Source organism: Alligator mississippiensis, chromosome 6, assembly GCF_030867095.1.
Source record: "Alligator mississippiensis isolate rAllMis1 chromosome 6, rAllMis1, whole genome shotgun sequence".
Lineage (NCBI taxonomy): Eukaryota > Metazoa > Chordata > Crocodylia > Alligatoridae > Alligator > Alligator mississippiensis.
In genome coordinates this window covers 24,513,222-24,529,200 of record NC_081829.1, presented here as the reverse complement: position 1 = coordinate 24,529,200, position 15,979 = coordinate 24,513,222, and the positions used below count along the sequence as shown (strand labels likewise).

At 45.0% G+C, this 15,979-nt stretch overlaps 1 protein-coding gene across 2 annotated transcripts in view; it reads right to left on the bottom strand.

The window, feature by feature from the left end:
- Positions 1 to 211: 211 nt before the first annotated feature.
- HELLS (helicase, lymphoid specific) overlaps positions 212 to 15,979 on the bottom strand; it is a 47,216-nt gene continuing 31,448 nt past the window's right edge. For both annotated transcript variants that reach the window (XM_059729705.1, XM_006263961.4), the window contains exons 18-22: positions 13,855 to 13,971; positions 8,743 to 8,902; positions 6,051 to 6,147; positions 4,732 to 4,808; positions 212 to 686 (exon numbers count right to left, since the gene is read on the bottom strand). In XM_059729705.1, the coding sequence (XP_059585688.1) occupies positions 589 to 686; positions 4,732 to 4,808; positions 6,051 to 6,147; positions 8,743 to 8,902; positions 13,855 to 13,971 (549 nt within the window). In that variant the 3' untranslated portion in view covers positions 212 to 588. The remainder of the gene's footprint in view (positions 687 to 4,731; positions 4,809 to 6,050; positions 6,148 to 8,742; positions 8,903 to 13,854; positions 13,972 to 15,979) is intronic.

Sequence of the window (15,979 nt, the reverse complement as noted above, 5' to 3'; positions counted from 1 at the left end):
ACTTCTTTATAAGTCAAGTCCCGAGGGTTTGGAACAGGCTCCTCCCACAGGTGGTACAGTCATCCAACCTGGTGATCTCCAAAAACTGGTCTTGATAACCATCTTGCTGGGGTCATCTAATCCCAGTAGTCTTTCCTGCTATGAAACTACCAAAACATTTTTTTTCCCCTTAAAACAGAACAAAAACACACCACTCAGGAGGACAAAGGGACAATTTTATCAAAAAGATTTATTGAAGTTACACAACTGGTTGTAAACAAATGCACTAAAAATTCTTCCCCTCCCAAATAAAAACCACTGATACTTTGTCTTGTAGAGAACAAAAGGCTTAGCAAGACTTCCACAGGAAGATTTGTACAAATTTGGCAGTGTTTGCCACTGGATCATAAAAAATTGACAGGCTGTAATGTGTTTATTTTGTGAACTGTTCATGTTAGATTAACAAAATTACAAGTATGAGACTACTAGATATGTTACAAATCACATAAAAGCATAACATTTTAAACCAGCTTTAAAAATCAGTGTAATGAATGATGGCCTTGCACGGTCTGACTTCAGCTGCATGTAGCTTAGGAGGCCAGTCACACTTCAAAAAACACATTCTACGCTGGAGTTTTCTGAATCTTCTAAGACTTTGAAGACACCCACTTTTTCTTTTTTAACTGTTTGGGACCTTTTCATTTGGTCTAAGAGAAAAAGATTGACAAAGTTGTCAGTAGTCTCAGATCAGAAGTAAAATGATGTAAAGCAAGAGGCTTAGTCGCATTTTTTTCCTTAAAATAAAAAACTAGGGCTGTCAAATTAAAAAAAATAAACCTGATTGTGATTAGTTGCATGATTAAAAAAATTAGTCACAATTAGTTGTGATTTTAATCGCACAGCTAAAAAACACAAATATGCCAGAAAAACACAAAATTATGCAGGTACTTTGGCTAGTGTGTGTGTGGTTTGGAGACTGGGGAGGGGGGTCCTGGCACACACTGGCAGGATGTGAGGTACTGTAGTTCAGAAGTGAGAGGCAGCAGCAGGGCAGGGGTGGTAGTGAGGGACAGAGGCAGGGCATATCACTGCCCCCCGTCCCCCAATCATATTGCCCCCCGCCCCCCAGGTGTCCTCTTTTTTGAAACTGGAAATATGGTAACCCTATAGGACCCGGCAGCATGTAGAATAGCACCCAACAGTAAGTCTATGGAGGGGAAGTGGGGGGCAGATTTAGGGCCTCCAGGGTGAGGGAGGGAAGAGGGCAGAGGCAAGGGCTGGGGTGAATGGGGCCCTGGGGCTGGGAGTGGGACAGAGCTGTAGGCGGCTTGTCTGAGGCGTGGGGGGAGCATGGCCCTCCACCACTGTGGTGCATCCTGGGGGAAGGGGCATATTTGTGCACAGGGCAGAGGCGGGCTGAGGCTCTGTGCCCTGCTGTCTTTGCCTTGGGAGCCATGCGCTGGCTGTACTGCATGTCCCCTGCCTGCCTGGTGGAGGGAGGCACAACATGGCATTGTGCAGCAACCAGCCTGCCTCTGCCCCACACAAATTTGGGGGGCACATGCCCTGCATGCCTCCCCTGGGGGTGCACGCAGTGGTGGAAAGCCACGTCTCCCTGTGGCTCTGTCCCATGACCTGCCCCAGCCCCATTCACCTCAGTCCCTGCGCCACTCCCTCCTTCACTGGGGGCCTCGATCTATGCCTCCCCCCACCCCGACTTACCTGCTGGGCACTGGTCTACATGACACCGGGTTGCATGCCTAGTCACATGTCCGTTGCGGCTGCTTGACTGTGTCCCCCACCCCCTCCTGCTGCAGCAGCCTGGAGCCCATGCTTAGACTGCAAGGCAGCCTTTTTCACTGCCACTGCTGCTTTGCTAGGCAGCCTGGAGTCTGGGTGCAGGCTCCAAAACCATATGCATAATTAATGCATTCAAAAAATTAATGCAAGAACCTGTTAATGGGTTAATCATGCATGTTAACAGTGTTTAAACAGCATCAAATTTATTGGGATCCAGACAATTTCCGATTTGAACTTCTGGTTTGGTTGTAAGATTCTTTCTATGTTTTAAAGGTCACTGAAAGGTCATAAGTAGAGGTGTACATCGGTCTGATATCAGATTGGTACTGATATGAAGAAAATTGTCTATACCGGAGCAAAACCAGCAGTGTGGATAGCTAACTCCAGCTGGTAAGTTGGAAGGTAAGGGAAGGCAGATCAACGCCCCCTTGTGGGGAGGGAATGGGCAGGGGCAGGTGCTGCCCAGGTGGCGAGGAGGGGCATGGGATGGAGCTGCGACTTGGGCAGGGTTGTGGAGTGTGCCCCCAGATCTATGTGGCGCAAGGCAGGCAGCAGCTGCAGGGTGGAGCTGCAGCCAGTGTTGTGCGGGGCTTTTCTTGCTGGTGGCTGGGCTTAGAGAGGGCTCTAGTGGCGCAGGGTAGAGGCTGCAGCCACCTTAAATTTTGCAGCCGCTCCAATCCTAGCCCTGTGCCACTGCTTGTCGCAGCCCCAGCTGAATGCCCCTCCTCCACCCAAGTGAAGGGAAAAGCCAGGACTGAGCTAGGTGGCAGTGCAGGGCTGGGAGCAGAGGTAAAATCTGTGGTGGCTGCAGCCTCCTCAGCGCTGCTGAAGCTCACTCCAAGCCCAGCCCCCAGGAAAAATAACCCTGGCTCCACCCCACAGCTGCTGCCTGCCCCGCACCACACATATCTAGGGGCACATGCCTCCCTCATGCCCTACTGGGGTGCAAGCAGAGTCAGGAGCCGCCCCCACTCCATAAGCTGCAGCTCCACCTCCACCCCCTCCGGCTGGGCAGTACCTGCCCCTGCCATCACAGGGGGTGCTGATCTGCCCCCCACTTGCACCACATCGGACTTACCAGCTGATGGCAGCTGTATCGGATTGGTAGCGGCCGATATGCCTCCTTAAATATCGGCTATCTGTATCGGCCTCCAAAATCTCTATTGGTCCACCCCAGTCATAAGAATACCAAGACAAAAAACCCCAAAACAAAAACAAAAAAACCCCATCAAAACCTAAACTACCCGAGTGTGCAAGTTAGATGCACGCTGTAATGAAACAATAATGAACCCCCCACAACAGAAGAACCCACCGAACACAATGCATCAGCTAGATCTCAATGAATTACCAGTTGTTTTTAGTCTGAATGAATTAGTTTCCTCCTTTTATATTATTTTTTTTTTAAAGGAAAGGAAATGCAACCTTTAACACCACAGTAAGGCTGAATGAAGAAGCAAGTCCTAACAGAGTTCTCCACCTAAATAAAAAGTTTTAAATCTTTACATATAATTTTCCTCCTAGACACTTGCAGTTAAATTGCAGACTCGTTAGTAAAATCTAGCTCCAACGGCAACGTGCTGTACACCCAGACAAATTCTTCTGGTAATATAACAAAATGTTCTTTTGTGACTTACTCATAGCAAAACATGCAACATCTTAGCCAATCCTATCAGTTTCAGGGCTGCTAATACCAAGGCAAAGCTATGAACTTAATGAGAATTAATGGTTTACATTAAGTTTGGATAAATACATACACTAAATAAGCATATAGCCCATTTTGAGTCCCAAAGCTATACGAGATGAAGTACACTGTACTAGAATCAGGCAAACGTTTTTTTGGACACAGGCTTTGACTTGCATTTGTAAATCCTGTGGCGATTTATCTTTGTCTTAAGTATGGTAAATGGTACCCACGAATATAATGATGCTGAATGAAACGCACAACAGGTCAAAATATTACTAATGAACAAAGCTGGACAGGAAGCATTTTACCCATCACGGGGAAGTTGTTAAAATGCCTACTGAAGTTTAAAAAAAAGTCTCAAAATATTTGCAATTTGAAAAAAAAAAAAATGGTGTGGGTCCACTGAAATGTGTCATCAGTATATGCATTTCACATTTAAAACTAAGTAGTTTATGTAATTTATATTTCAAAATATGGAAGGTAGCTAAAAATGCTGAAATGGAATACAGTAAAAGCTCTGTTATCCGGCATCCCCTGGGAATGGAAGATGCTGGATAACAAAATATGCCGGTTAACTGAGCAGCCCGAACAGGTGTCCTTACCTGTTTGGGCCGCTGCTTCTCCTGCTGCGTCTGGGGCGTCACCACCCCTCCCGCAGCATTGCTAACCCTCCCGTGGGCCCTGCAGGACAGAGAGGCGGGCCCCATGCAGCCTGTTATTCCCTCAGGCCGTGGGGGCTTGGCAGTGCAGGCTGCTTTGCCCCAGGCTATGGGGGCTTGGAGAAACCGGAAGTGCCGTGGTGGGCACTTCCCGTTTCACTTTACCTTACAAGCCAGCATGCTGGTTAGTAGAGCGTGCCGGCTTGTAAGGTGCCGGATAACATGGCTTTTACTGTATTTTGGAAAAATTCTGAAATGGGAAATTTGCTAAAAGAAACCCGTTGTCAAGAGCAGTTTGTTCTGATGAACTGGCATTCTACTCCCCACTGCTCCTCAAAAATGTTCTTAACTAGCTTAAGTTGTCAGTGTAAGAGGCAAGCGTACACATTAGCACCCTCTGTATTTATGCCGAATACTCATTATGGGGATTTAATATGATATTTGTTGAGGGGTGCCCCACAGTTTCTGGCAGTATAGGAACTGAAATATCTACCCATGTCAGATTTTGGATAGATGACAGACCCCAGACAGACTCCAGATGACAGACACAGACATATAGATATATTTTACTGTCAAACAGGAAAGACAGACCAAATAAGCTTTACTTACCGATAAGATCACTTCTGTCTAACAGTAACTCTAAATCTTTGTCACTGATTACTTTCTCTCTGGATCCTTTAACCTCTCTACAGAAATAAGAGAAAATAATACAATGTAAAACCAAGTTACAGTTGGACTAATTCAGCAGTTCAAACTTTTCTATACTGTAACAGGATATAGACCATGGAACAGAGCTACAGAACTTGGTCTCTTTAAGATAAGGACCGTTCAAGGCAAAAAGAGTGAAAATATGCAGCTGGGGACAACATGCATACCCACCCCTCCTTGAGACTGCAGGTTGCGAACAAGAACTTCCTATGTTGGTGTAAGGCAGGGTGGGGTGGTCAGGTGACCAGAAAGGAGGATAGGCCTGGCTGTACAAAAGCTAGTCCCTGCCAGGGGGAGAGAGGAAAGGCCTAGTAGCAGAAGCAGGACTGACTTGCCCTTGAGGGGGAGAGGGGAGACACCCCAGAAGCTGGCTAGCAGAGCCCTGGGGCACACGGGGCATGGACCTGAAGACATGTGGATCTCACCGGCGGTAAACCGTGTAGATTTTTTTTCTGTTGAGCCCAAGAAGTTAACAAGGGGGCCATTATGTCTGCAACTTTGTTGGTAGCTCAAAACGGCAGGACAGTCTATTAAAAATCTCTGTTGATAACAACTGGTGGAACAGACATGGCCGTAAGGGGTGATATAGAGGCCATGTAGCAAAGCACTGTATGGAGACAAGAGACTCTGCAGAAATTGACCCTCAGCAGGTTGTGAATGCTTGCCTTGAGACTGGGACTTATCAGGGCAGCAAAGGCTGAGAACTAAGGGACCTGGCCCAGAGGTTGATTCATTGGCCAATGGAACCAAGGGTTCTAGGTTTGAGACACAGACGGGACAGAATTAGGACTGTTGGCCAGGGCAAGGTGGGAACTTGAAAGGAAGAAGAAAGGTTGAGGCCCTGGAAGAGGGTCTGGACCCAACCATTGTCAGTAATGATACATATAAGGATGAGGTAGTGCCACCTGACTTTAAATCACCACCCTCTCTGGGGTGAGGCAACTTACTGCAATTATTTAACACCAAGGCATGGCAGGTGAGTGAAAGGGGAGTGCGGAGCCAGCTGTGAACAGAAATCCAGGGTAACCCCGCCAATGACACCCTGTAACAATATCAGAGTTCCCCAAGGACCTCCCTTCCTTTCTTCTGGCACAGACCTGAACGCCATTTAACATCATGAAAAGGGCAGAGCCACTGTGGTGATCTGACACTTACTTACATTCCACAGATTGAGAGCTGATGGGTGGGGGTGGGGAATAAAACAAAATGTGGAAACATACCTTTCGTAATCTCTTGATTTCAGTAATTCCATTAATTCCTGAGGATCCAAGCAGCTCTTTGATTGGCTTAACCCAGATTTACCACCTTTAAACTGATCTATGCAGAGAGAAAACCCCCCATATAAGAAAATCTATAAAAGGCAGCCACTAGATTTGTAAATTGACACATCTAACATGTCCTGAAAAAACTGATAATCAACTATTTTGGACATACTGCACATCGATACAACAGCACATAGTGAATATTGTGCTTCACTGTTTTATCCAAATACATACAACATGCCTAAATTATTACTAAGCTGAAGAGTCAAAAAAAAAAAAAAAAAATAATAATCCAGCATTGCACAGAACTCTTACATGCATACCTGTCACTAATTTTGGCATGCAAAGAAATGGTTTGGAAACAGCAGTGACATGCACACGATAGAAAAGGTATTAGTTCTACTTACAGTAAAAACATTGCAATTAAAATTAGATGAAGAAGGTTGAAGTTTGCTCCCATTATAACATTAGCTGATTGAAAAAGTGAGGAAGGTTACAACTACAGAACAGAGAAGCAGTGAAAGATTCTTATGATTTATTAGAGACTAATTTCTCTCAATATACTTAGTAAATAAGATGCAACTGTTCAGACTAACATTTCTTAATATCCAATACATTTGAGTTTAAATAGAAGGGAAGTTTCTAAGCAACTCGTTACTAGACATCTAAGTACTGATGTTATAAAAACAAGAGGTCCAGACTCATCTGAAATACTAGGATACTCGTGGGTAAGAACTGACAGACTCAAAAAAACCAGCCGTCATTTGGATCGGTTATCAAGGTCTGTCAAAAACGTAAGATTACTTCCAACTGGCCAAAGTTAACTGGGGACAAAGACAAGAAAAGCAGACAAATGAAGGGGGACTAACATTGTAGCTTCCTGTTATCACTAGACTTGCCCAACCCTGCCACTTACAGATGCAGCTGCTCAATCTCACCTCCTCCCTTACCCACTTCCTCTGCCCTTGCTCAGGTCTGGTTTGCAAATATCCACTAACACAGCTTTTGCTATTTCTCTGGGTAACATACATACAATATTTAAATGATTCTACTACTTAACTACACACTTCTCACATGAAGTAATGTATTCATATTTAATATGTTACTGTTGTATGAGAAGCAAGGATTTTTTAGGTTTCTTTTTACTGAACTAACTGTATAATTGGAAGAAATGCCTGAAAGCTTATTTCAGCAGCAAGTGCCCTTCCTCTGATCCAAGAGACAGATGCAAACTGAGCTAAATAGCAGAGAAAAGACTCCATATGTAAATGCAAAGGGGCTGTGAATTAGGAGTGAAGAGGTATTATGAAGATAAAATGCAGTAGTATAAGGCAACCTAGGGAGGTGTAGAGAGAGATTATTCAGGAAGGGAGAGAGTAGTTATCACCTGTGAAGTATGAAGAGATTAGTAGCAGTATGGTGTTAGACTGAATGCATCTAGGATGGTAGAAATATGTGAAATGCTGAGAAAATTCTTATAAAGACACCGTCATAATATGTGTTGGTGTGCAGAGAAGTTTGCATATATAATTTAACTCTACTCTGACATTTCCTTACTTCAAGCCTGATCCATGCAACTGTAAAATATCTTAGGGCTTTTTTAATGAAGATTCTTAAGTATCCTCCTTTTAGATAAAGAACAAATAAAATGAAAAGGATCTTGACACTAAGATTTCGCAGCTCTGCTGGTTTGTAACAAATCTGAACTCAAGTTATTTTGGTTTCAGAAGGCTGTGTGGCTAGATACCATTAAAACATGTCTAAAGCATCTTTGCAGGGTCAGAAGAGGATGGAATTAACTTTACGTGATTTTTATATTTATGGCAAGAAGGTACCATCAGATTACTTAGTTAGGTGATCACAGCAGTCCTCCCTAAACCTTTACTAGGGTCCCCAGGCATTGAGGCAAGGGTTCCTAGAGGAAACCACTGAAACCTGTCCTGTGTTATTGCTCTCCCCTTTCATATTTAACTCTGTACTGGATGGTTTCACCATTTCATGGGTTGATTCCTTGATGCATTCAAATAACTCTTCCTGTTTTGGCTCTATGTGCAAACTAGACCAAAAGTTGAATTTCTGGCAAAGACATTCCTGAAAGATGCTTTTCTCATATTTTAACTGACCATGAAATCTTAGTAGCTCACTGGCAGACAGAAGCACCATGATAACAAGTGGAGTATAAAAAGAGACTGGGGTAATAATAAAAAGATACCTAGTTCAACATCTCACTCAAAACTAGCACTAGTTTATTATTATCTAGACCTGGGGTGGGCAAGCTGCAACACAGGTGCCATAGGCAGCCTCTCTGTAGGACACACATTAGATTGGGGAGGGCAGAATATAGGGCAGGGAGAAGAAAAGAGGGATAAAAAGGGGAAAGGGACTGGAATGGAGCTCGGGGAGAACGTGGGACTTAATCTGTGGCACATGTACCAAAAAATTTGATTCCCACTGGTCTAGAGCAGGGGTTTTCAACCATTTTTGGTTGGTGTAACCCCAGCAGCCAGTCCTGAAGCAGGGAGTCCCCAGGCTGGGTGATAAGCCGGGGGGTGGGTGGGAGGCAGCTGACTGACCAGAAGTGCTAGCAGCTAGACTGGAAGTGCTGGGTTTTAATGGAGTAATACAAAAAAAGTGGAGTAAATTTACTAACTTTTGTGGATAATCAGCTTCTCTAGCTTCCTCTTGGCAGCAGCTCTCTCCACAATCTTCTGATCAATAGTATTTGCTGTTACAAGGCGATACACAACAACTGGTTTAGTTTGGCCGATTCTGTGGCACCTGTCCTGGGCCTGAAGGTCAGACTGGGGATTCTAAAGGGATTAAAAAAAAAAAAAAAATCAAATCACTTTGTTGATAAAGATGCACAATGGGCTTTACTTTTATTCACTTGACTCTACAGGCTTTCAAGCTGAAAATGTATCATTTTTCATGCTGCAGAAAGAAGAAGAGATCATTTCAATTTCTGGGGAGAGTGTGCACAATTAATTGCATTAATAAAACTGAAAAAACAAGTTAGTTTTACAGTTGAAATGGATGATGGAACCAACTATTTAGTTATCATGGAAACCAGCCTTTTACTAAAGTACTTTGAGACATGGTATAAATTTGTTTATCTATCTTTTACAAGTGAGTTGGCTCAAAGCTATCATAGTTATGACATTAGGTAGTGAAGAGCATGAAAGCCTGCTGAACTATTATTGCATGCTAAATATAAGCTGTAGTCCAAGTTTACTTCAGGAGGTGGGCAATTATTTCAGGCGGAGGGCCACTTACCAAGTTTTGGCAAGCCATCGAGGGCTGCATGACAGGCAGCCAGGGGCAGAAAACTATTAATTTTCTAAATTTTTTAGGGGCCTCGTGGGCTGGATATAATGGTCTGGAGGGCCACATTTTGCCCACCCCTGGTTTACTCAGTGTTCCGCATTTTCGGTTTTTATTTTTAAATATTCTGGGAATTTTTCAGGGTTTATCTTCCAAACATAAAAACCAGGTTGAAATTGGGATAAAAGGAAGAAAAGAAAAAACCCAACCACATTGGTTTAAAATTGGGGAAAATAATAATACGTTCCTGCAGCAGTGAGGGAGATAGGGACTGGAGTAAGTCTAGGACTAGGGAAGGGGTGGGGGCAAGGGGCACGGTGTAGCATGTTGGCTGCTCCTGGAGCTGCAGCAGGAAGCAAAGTGGGGGGAACTATCAGTGGATGCAGGCGTGGGGATGCGGCTCTTGCTGCTATGTGCACCCCGGGAGGGCTGCGTCGGGCTCTTCCTAGAGGGGCGTGTGCTTCCAGATCTGCATGTGGGACTAGAGCAGGCTGCTGCTGCCGACTGGGGCTGGCAGCAGCACAGGGTTCTTCCTGGTGCTCAGCAGCTTGCTCTTGCTGTAGCCTGCTGCTGTGGCGGACTGGGGCCAGCAGTGGTATCAGGCTCTTCCCAGTGCTGGGACAGGCGGCAGCCTGCTCTTCCTGCAGCCTGGGGCTCTTCCTGGTGCTTAGCAGGCTGCAGCACTGTCGCTGCTGCAGGTACTGGGCTCTTCCCGGTTATCGGTGCAGGCGGGAGTCTGCTCTTGTCCCATGTGCAGATAGGGGGCATGCGCCCCCCTGGGAAGAGCCTGGCACAGCCTCCCAGCCCACTTGGGGTGTGTGGCAGCAAGAGCTGCGCTCCCCTGCCCTACATGCACTGACTTGTCCCTCCGCTTTGCTCCCTGCAGCAGCCCAGCGAGTGGCTGACAGGTTGTATCATGCCTCTCTCCCCATAGCCCTGCCCTTCCCCCCTCCCCCAACTTACCTGCTTGGAGGGCGGGAGGAGGGGGAGCGGGGTGCCTATGCTGATCACATGAGAGTGAACTTACCTTGCATATTTACCTCGCAATTCAGAACTGATTTTGAATTATTACAAAAAGGACAAAGAATAGTAAGGTTAGGCTAAACTTTTTATATACAAACTAATTTTTGTGTCCCATCAAAACTAATAATTTTTCCAGAAATCCTGGTTTGCATAGCTCACATGGTTTTCTTAAGTGTATCCTCACTCATGTTGAGCCTCTTGCATGTAGTCCAGTTTTGAAAATAAACGTTCTGCATCCACTGATTTGGGGGCTACCACTCAAAGCTTGTTGTGCAATTTTACTAAAGTTGGAAAGTAACCAGCACATCCAGTTCCACATCGTCAGGGATAGGCGTGTTGATGTAGGTAGTGTATTCACTTTTAAGATGTGAAATTTCATCTTTGGTGGCAAATGGTTGAAACACTCTGCCATAGCGGTCATAGTCTGCTGAAAAATTCACCTTAAGGAAGGGGTTCAACACCTGGATGACATTCCATAATGAATCGTCGGGGTTCAAATCACGTTATAGTCACCTGCCATTTTCCACAGAGAATAATGTTGAAGTCTTTGAAAGCTTTTTTGGTTCTTTTGTGTTCTGAGGTCAGAAGGATTTAATGAAACTGTTGCGTTTTCTCAACCTATGTTTCTGTTGTAGCTTTTGTGTTCAATTCAGATGATATTTTAGTTGTCAGTATGTGGTGAACATCTGTATTAAAAAATGTTGTGTTGAAGGCAGCAGGGGAGAACTCCACTGCTTTTGGAGTTTCAGACAGTGAATCCAGGTTCTCAGCAATGAACGTGACCTTGGTGTGCAGGATCTGGTGTCCACTGAGATTATTTGCCTCTTTCTTCAGTTTCTGCTTTAGCACTGACAAACTCAGGGTGATCTAAAACATGCATTAGCACAGTCCATGCCTTATTTACAAGACATGCAGCCAGGTAGAAACTCATTCACTGAAGTGGCACAACAGGAGTCAGTAAATCGGCAGTCAAGTTTGCAGTCATCTTGCACTTCATAAAACAAAGCCTTCAGCTTGTTTGCATGCTTAAAAAATCCAATGATGAAAGATTTTATGTCTCTCATTTCTTCAATAGCTGTGGCTGATGATAGTGCAACATTAAATGAGTGGGACAAGTAACTCATAATAGCTCTGGTTTCTGATTGAATTTTTTCTTCCATGAAAGCTTAGCCATATAGGACATACAAAAAACTAGAACGCTTGGTTCCAAAATGATACCTTTTATTAGAACTGGAAAATGGCAAGAAAACTGTCCTTTTCTGCAAGCTTTCGGGATCAAAGTCCCTTCATAAGACTCTGGGAAAAGTGTAGATGGTACAAGATGGTAATAAGTCCCCGCAGGTAGGAAATAAATTTCATTTTTGCACAGAGGGAGATGAAGATGGAAGTCTGTACCTCTGGGTCCATGAGGGTGTCTTTGTGAGCTGTGTTGAGTAGCTCTTTGATGTGTAGATCGGGTAGAATTGCTTCCCTGGAGGTGTCAGATGGCAAGTAGGGAGGCAAAAAAAACTTCCCTGTTGTTCTGCAATGAAGTTTAAAATCCAAAATATAGCCATTTAGGAGGCAGAATCCGTGTTAGTGGTGGCCACATTTTCCCCCAAGTCAGTTGGTACCTCTCTAACACTGCATTTACTGCTGCCTGAATGCTTGGGGTATCAGTAAATGGGATGAATGTCACATCTGCACAAAGGTCCTTGGGTGAGAATGCAGGGTTTTTTGGCTTTGAAATAAAAAAAATGAAGACAAAAAGGCCAAATTCAGGTGGTCCAATGCGTCAGGGAATTCATCAAAAAAACAAACTAGACACCACATTTCCATTAATTCTTTCAATCACTTTAAATACTACAGCTTCGTCATTTTCTCTCAGGTACTTAAGAGTGAGGCTGTCTGCATTAGGAAGAGTTTTTGTGCAACAATACTGTCCAGCAGCAAAGTCACTGATCGATCCTTCTGCGAGAAAGTGGTTGCCCAGCAAAACAAATAGCATGCACAAAATAATTAAACACAGTCGTGTTGGGTTCTCTCTTTCATTAATGCCCTGCTAAAGGCTCCAGATATGGCCTGTTTACCCCTAATCTCACATTCTTCTTTAATTTTAAATGTATCGCTTGCTTTCTACTTGTTTTTTTAACCCTGTCAGCATAAGAACTGACTACAATGCCACAGTACTTGCAGCGCAATGCATCTTCCTCTTCACCTTTCTGTTTACTCTTTTTGAAAACTTCTAAACACTGATTTTTATGGCTATATTCACACAGAGATTTGCACTTTCTACTTATCTTTTACTTTTTTTCCCCACCCGTGTATGTTTTTATTCAGCCCCACATTAAACAGAAGCACTAAGCACCTGTTTGTCATGCGAGTCAATCACGATGCGATATTAAACACAGTTTAATCTGACTGGATCCATTGTGTATCTGGAGTGAGAGTTATACATTTAAGAATTGCTTCAGTGCTGCAACACAAACCATCTATCAGGATGGCATTTCTTAAAAATAAATACAGTAAAATCCCTGTTATCAGGGATTTTACTAACCAGAAAACTTCATTAACTGGAATTTCAACGGCAAGGCGCACATAGTGCCATGCCCCACTGCTTTCTTCCCTGATCACATTCGTGCCCCTTCCCCCTGCTGCAACAGTCTGCTGCCGGGCTGCCCTGGCGTTTGGGGGGGAGGAAGGATTGTCCTGGTGTCCGGGCATGCACAGTCCCCGCCCCATTACCATGACCTGGCCCCTCTAGCCTCGCCTTGGGTCAGAGCTGGGAGCTCTGCGCCCCCCGACATCAGGTCCATCCCCATGGGCCCATTCAGGAGTGGCCAGGTAAAACACCTGCCACAGGGAGCAGGTCCGGGCTCTCCTTCCTGCCCCTTGGTGGGGCTTGCAGCTCCTAGTGCCTGGGGCAGGGCCGCAGCCAGAGTGCAGCTGGGACCCACCCAACCTGGGAGCAATTCCCACAGCTCCTCCTGGGGTCAGAGCCGAGAGCCCCATGTCCCAAGGCAGTGGCTCCAGCCACCCTACCCTGGCCCCAGCATGACCACTGCCACCCCTCCTCCCCCCGCTCCATGAACAGCTGTCACCACCGCGCTCCCTCCCCAGCTGGAAACCTATGCCATAACTGGCACTTCTAGCTTACCGGCACCCTCCATTCCCCACTTGTGCCGGTTAACAGGGACTTGAACTGAAAAATGGATGTAAATCAGTAAAAACCAAATAACTTCAATAAAAAAGTCACATAGTTTATCAGTGAAATTCAGTAAAAACCAAAAACGCGGAACACTAAGTTTATTATATAATTTTTCCTGGTAATCTATAAAAGTAGGATAGCCCATAACCTAGGAAAGTTGCTAAACAAAAATGTAGCAACATACTAAAAAAGTTTGACCACGTAAAACATTTGAAAAAGTGTTTAACTTACCCAGTCACTATCATAAATGATGACAGTGTCTGCTGCAGTTAAGTTGATGCCCAGACCTCCAGCCCGTGTACTCACTAAGAATAGGAAGACTTCGGGTTCAATGTTAAATTTCTGCATCTGGAAAACAGAATAAAAGGCTTTAAAAATAGTTAATTAGATTTCAGTGTAAATGAGAAGTATATGCAGTTGCCTTGTCTCTCTACAGGGGCAGAGTTGTGTTCTAAGACAGTGGTTCTCAACCTTTTTTGTACCTGGACCCATTTGTAAAACATCAGTGACCAGTCCTGACCCAGTACCCCCTGCCCTCCAGTGTGTGGGGCGGGGTGGGGAGGGAGTGGGGGGTGGATGTATGAGATTGGTGGGGTGAGGGGGGAAGGCTGTGGAGCATGGGTGACCCCAAGCAGCCCCTCTCAGGCTGGAACTCTGCCAGCCCGGCAAGGGAAAAGCCATGGTTTCCCCACATTTTTCTCCTTTAACCTTCATACATTCCCACAGGGTAATTTCCTACCCCAGACAAACATGTTGTGCAGTATCTTAAAGTTAATTAATTCTAAAAAATTCTTTTTAGGACATTGTACACTACGGCACCAGTGACAATATCTCCAAAGAACAGCCAGCTTATTTGAATGGTTTGCTCTCTGTGGATGAAAAGCTGCCCAGGGTAACTTGTTACCCCAGGCATGAATGTGTTTTTCCATATGGGGTAACAACTTACCCCAATCCAATTTTTGTATAAATGACAGGTCTAGACCTGTTTGGCCACTTCTGGTGGATGCATCTGAAAAGTCAGCATTCATTCACACCTCATTCGTGTCCACTTCAGGTATCCATGGTAACTAATGGATGGCCATCCTCCACTCTGCTTTTGCAGAAGATGTGATAAATGCTTTTGCTAACCACTTTCTTTGCAGGCTGCAAGGTCATCAAAACACCCTGCCCTTTGCCAAAAAACCAAACCAAACCCTTTGTCACACCCAAATCCACTTCTGCTCTCTCTTCCCATGGCAAAACTCCGCGGCACCTGCCCCTTTCATAACATACAAGCTAGTTTGCCCTGCCTTTGTTGGAAGTGAAGACAAGGAGCAAAGGGACAGCAGAGAAGAAACAGAACAGCATACTGTAATACAGTGTACACTATGCCATCCCCTTCAACAGTAAGAGCCTGACACCCCCCCAATGCCCCTTTTACCTGCTCTCAATAAGCCCCTGCATGTGTGGTTTCCAAACAGCATCCATCTACATTTGGCTTTCCAGAAAAGGGTGGATGCTGGTCTCTGGCTTCTGTGCCTAGAAGAGGGTGCTACCAGCACTGCCATAGGGCAGGGCAGAATTGCTTCTGTGACAGCATAGGAGGACAGGCTTGTCTTTGACTGTTATTTACATGCATTCAGCAGTAATCAATTTTTTCTTTTTTTCCCTGCAGTCCAGGATGAGAAGAAAGCACATCCTCGGTGCTGAAGCTGGTCTTGCACAGGTAGTCAGGGAAGATAGTGACACATCTATTGATTAAATCTTATCCCAAGGCAGTGAGGATGCTGACTTTGTTCCAGATATGTGAGACTGTTCAGAGCAAGAAGACCATGTGTCTATGGAAGCTTCATCTAGTTCAGGTGAGGAGGAGTTGGTGCCACAAGCAGAAGTGCTGCCAACACTTTCAGTGGGAAAGGGAAGAGGACCAGCCCGGGGCTGCCATGGAAGACCAAAGAGAGCTACAGCAGGATGTGGAGCAGAACCACTTCCACCACCCCCAGAAAACACTGCAGATGATGTCACCTTTAGAGGAAGGAATGGCAGAGCGTGGGAAAAAGTCCACAGCTAATACATTACCAGAGAACAGCTAAGAACACAGCCCACTTAAGTGCTGGGCCAACAAGAAAAAGTAATAAAGACACAGTGGTGGAAATGTTCCACCTGTTTCTCTCACAAGAGATCCTATCGTCATAAGAGAAACAAACAGAGGCAGAAAGAAGATTCAGGAAGTGGAATGATAGCCATCCTGAAAATAGAAAGGAGTGGAAAAAGCTAGACGAAACAGAGTTGAAAGCCTACATTGGCCTCCTACTGCTGAGTGGTCTATACCACAGCGGTCACGAGGAACTGGAGCAGTCATGGGAGCAACACACAG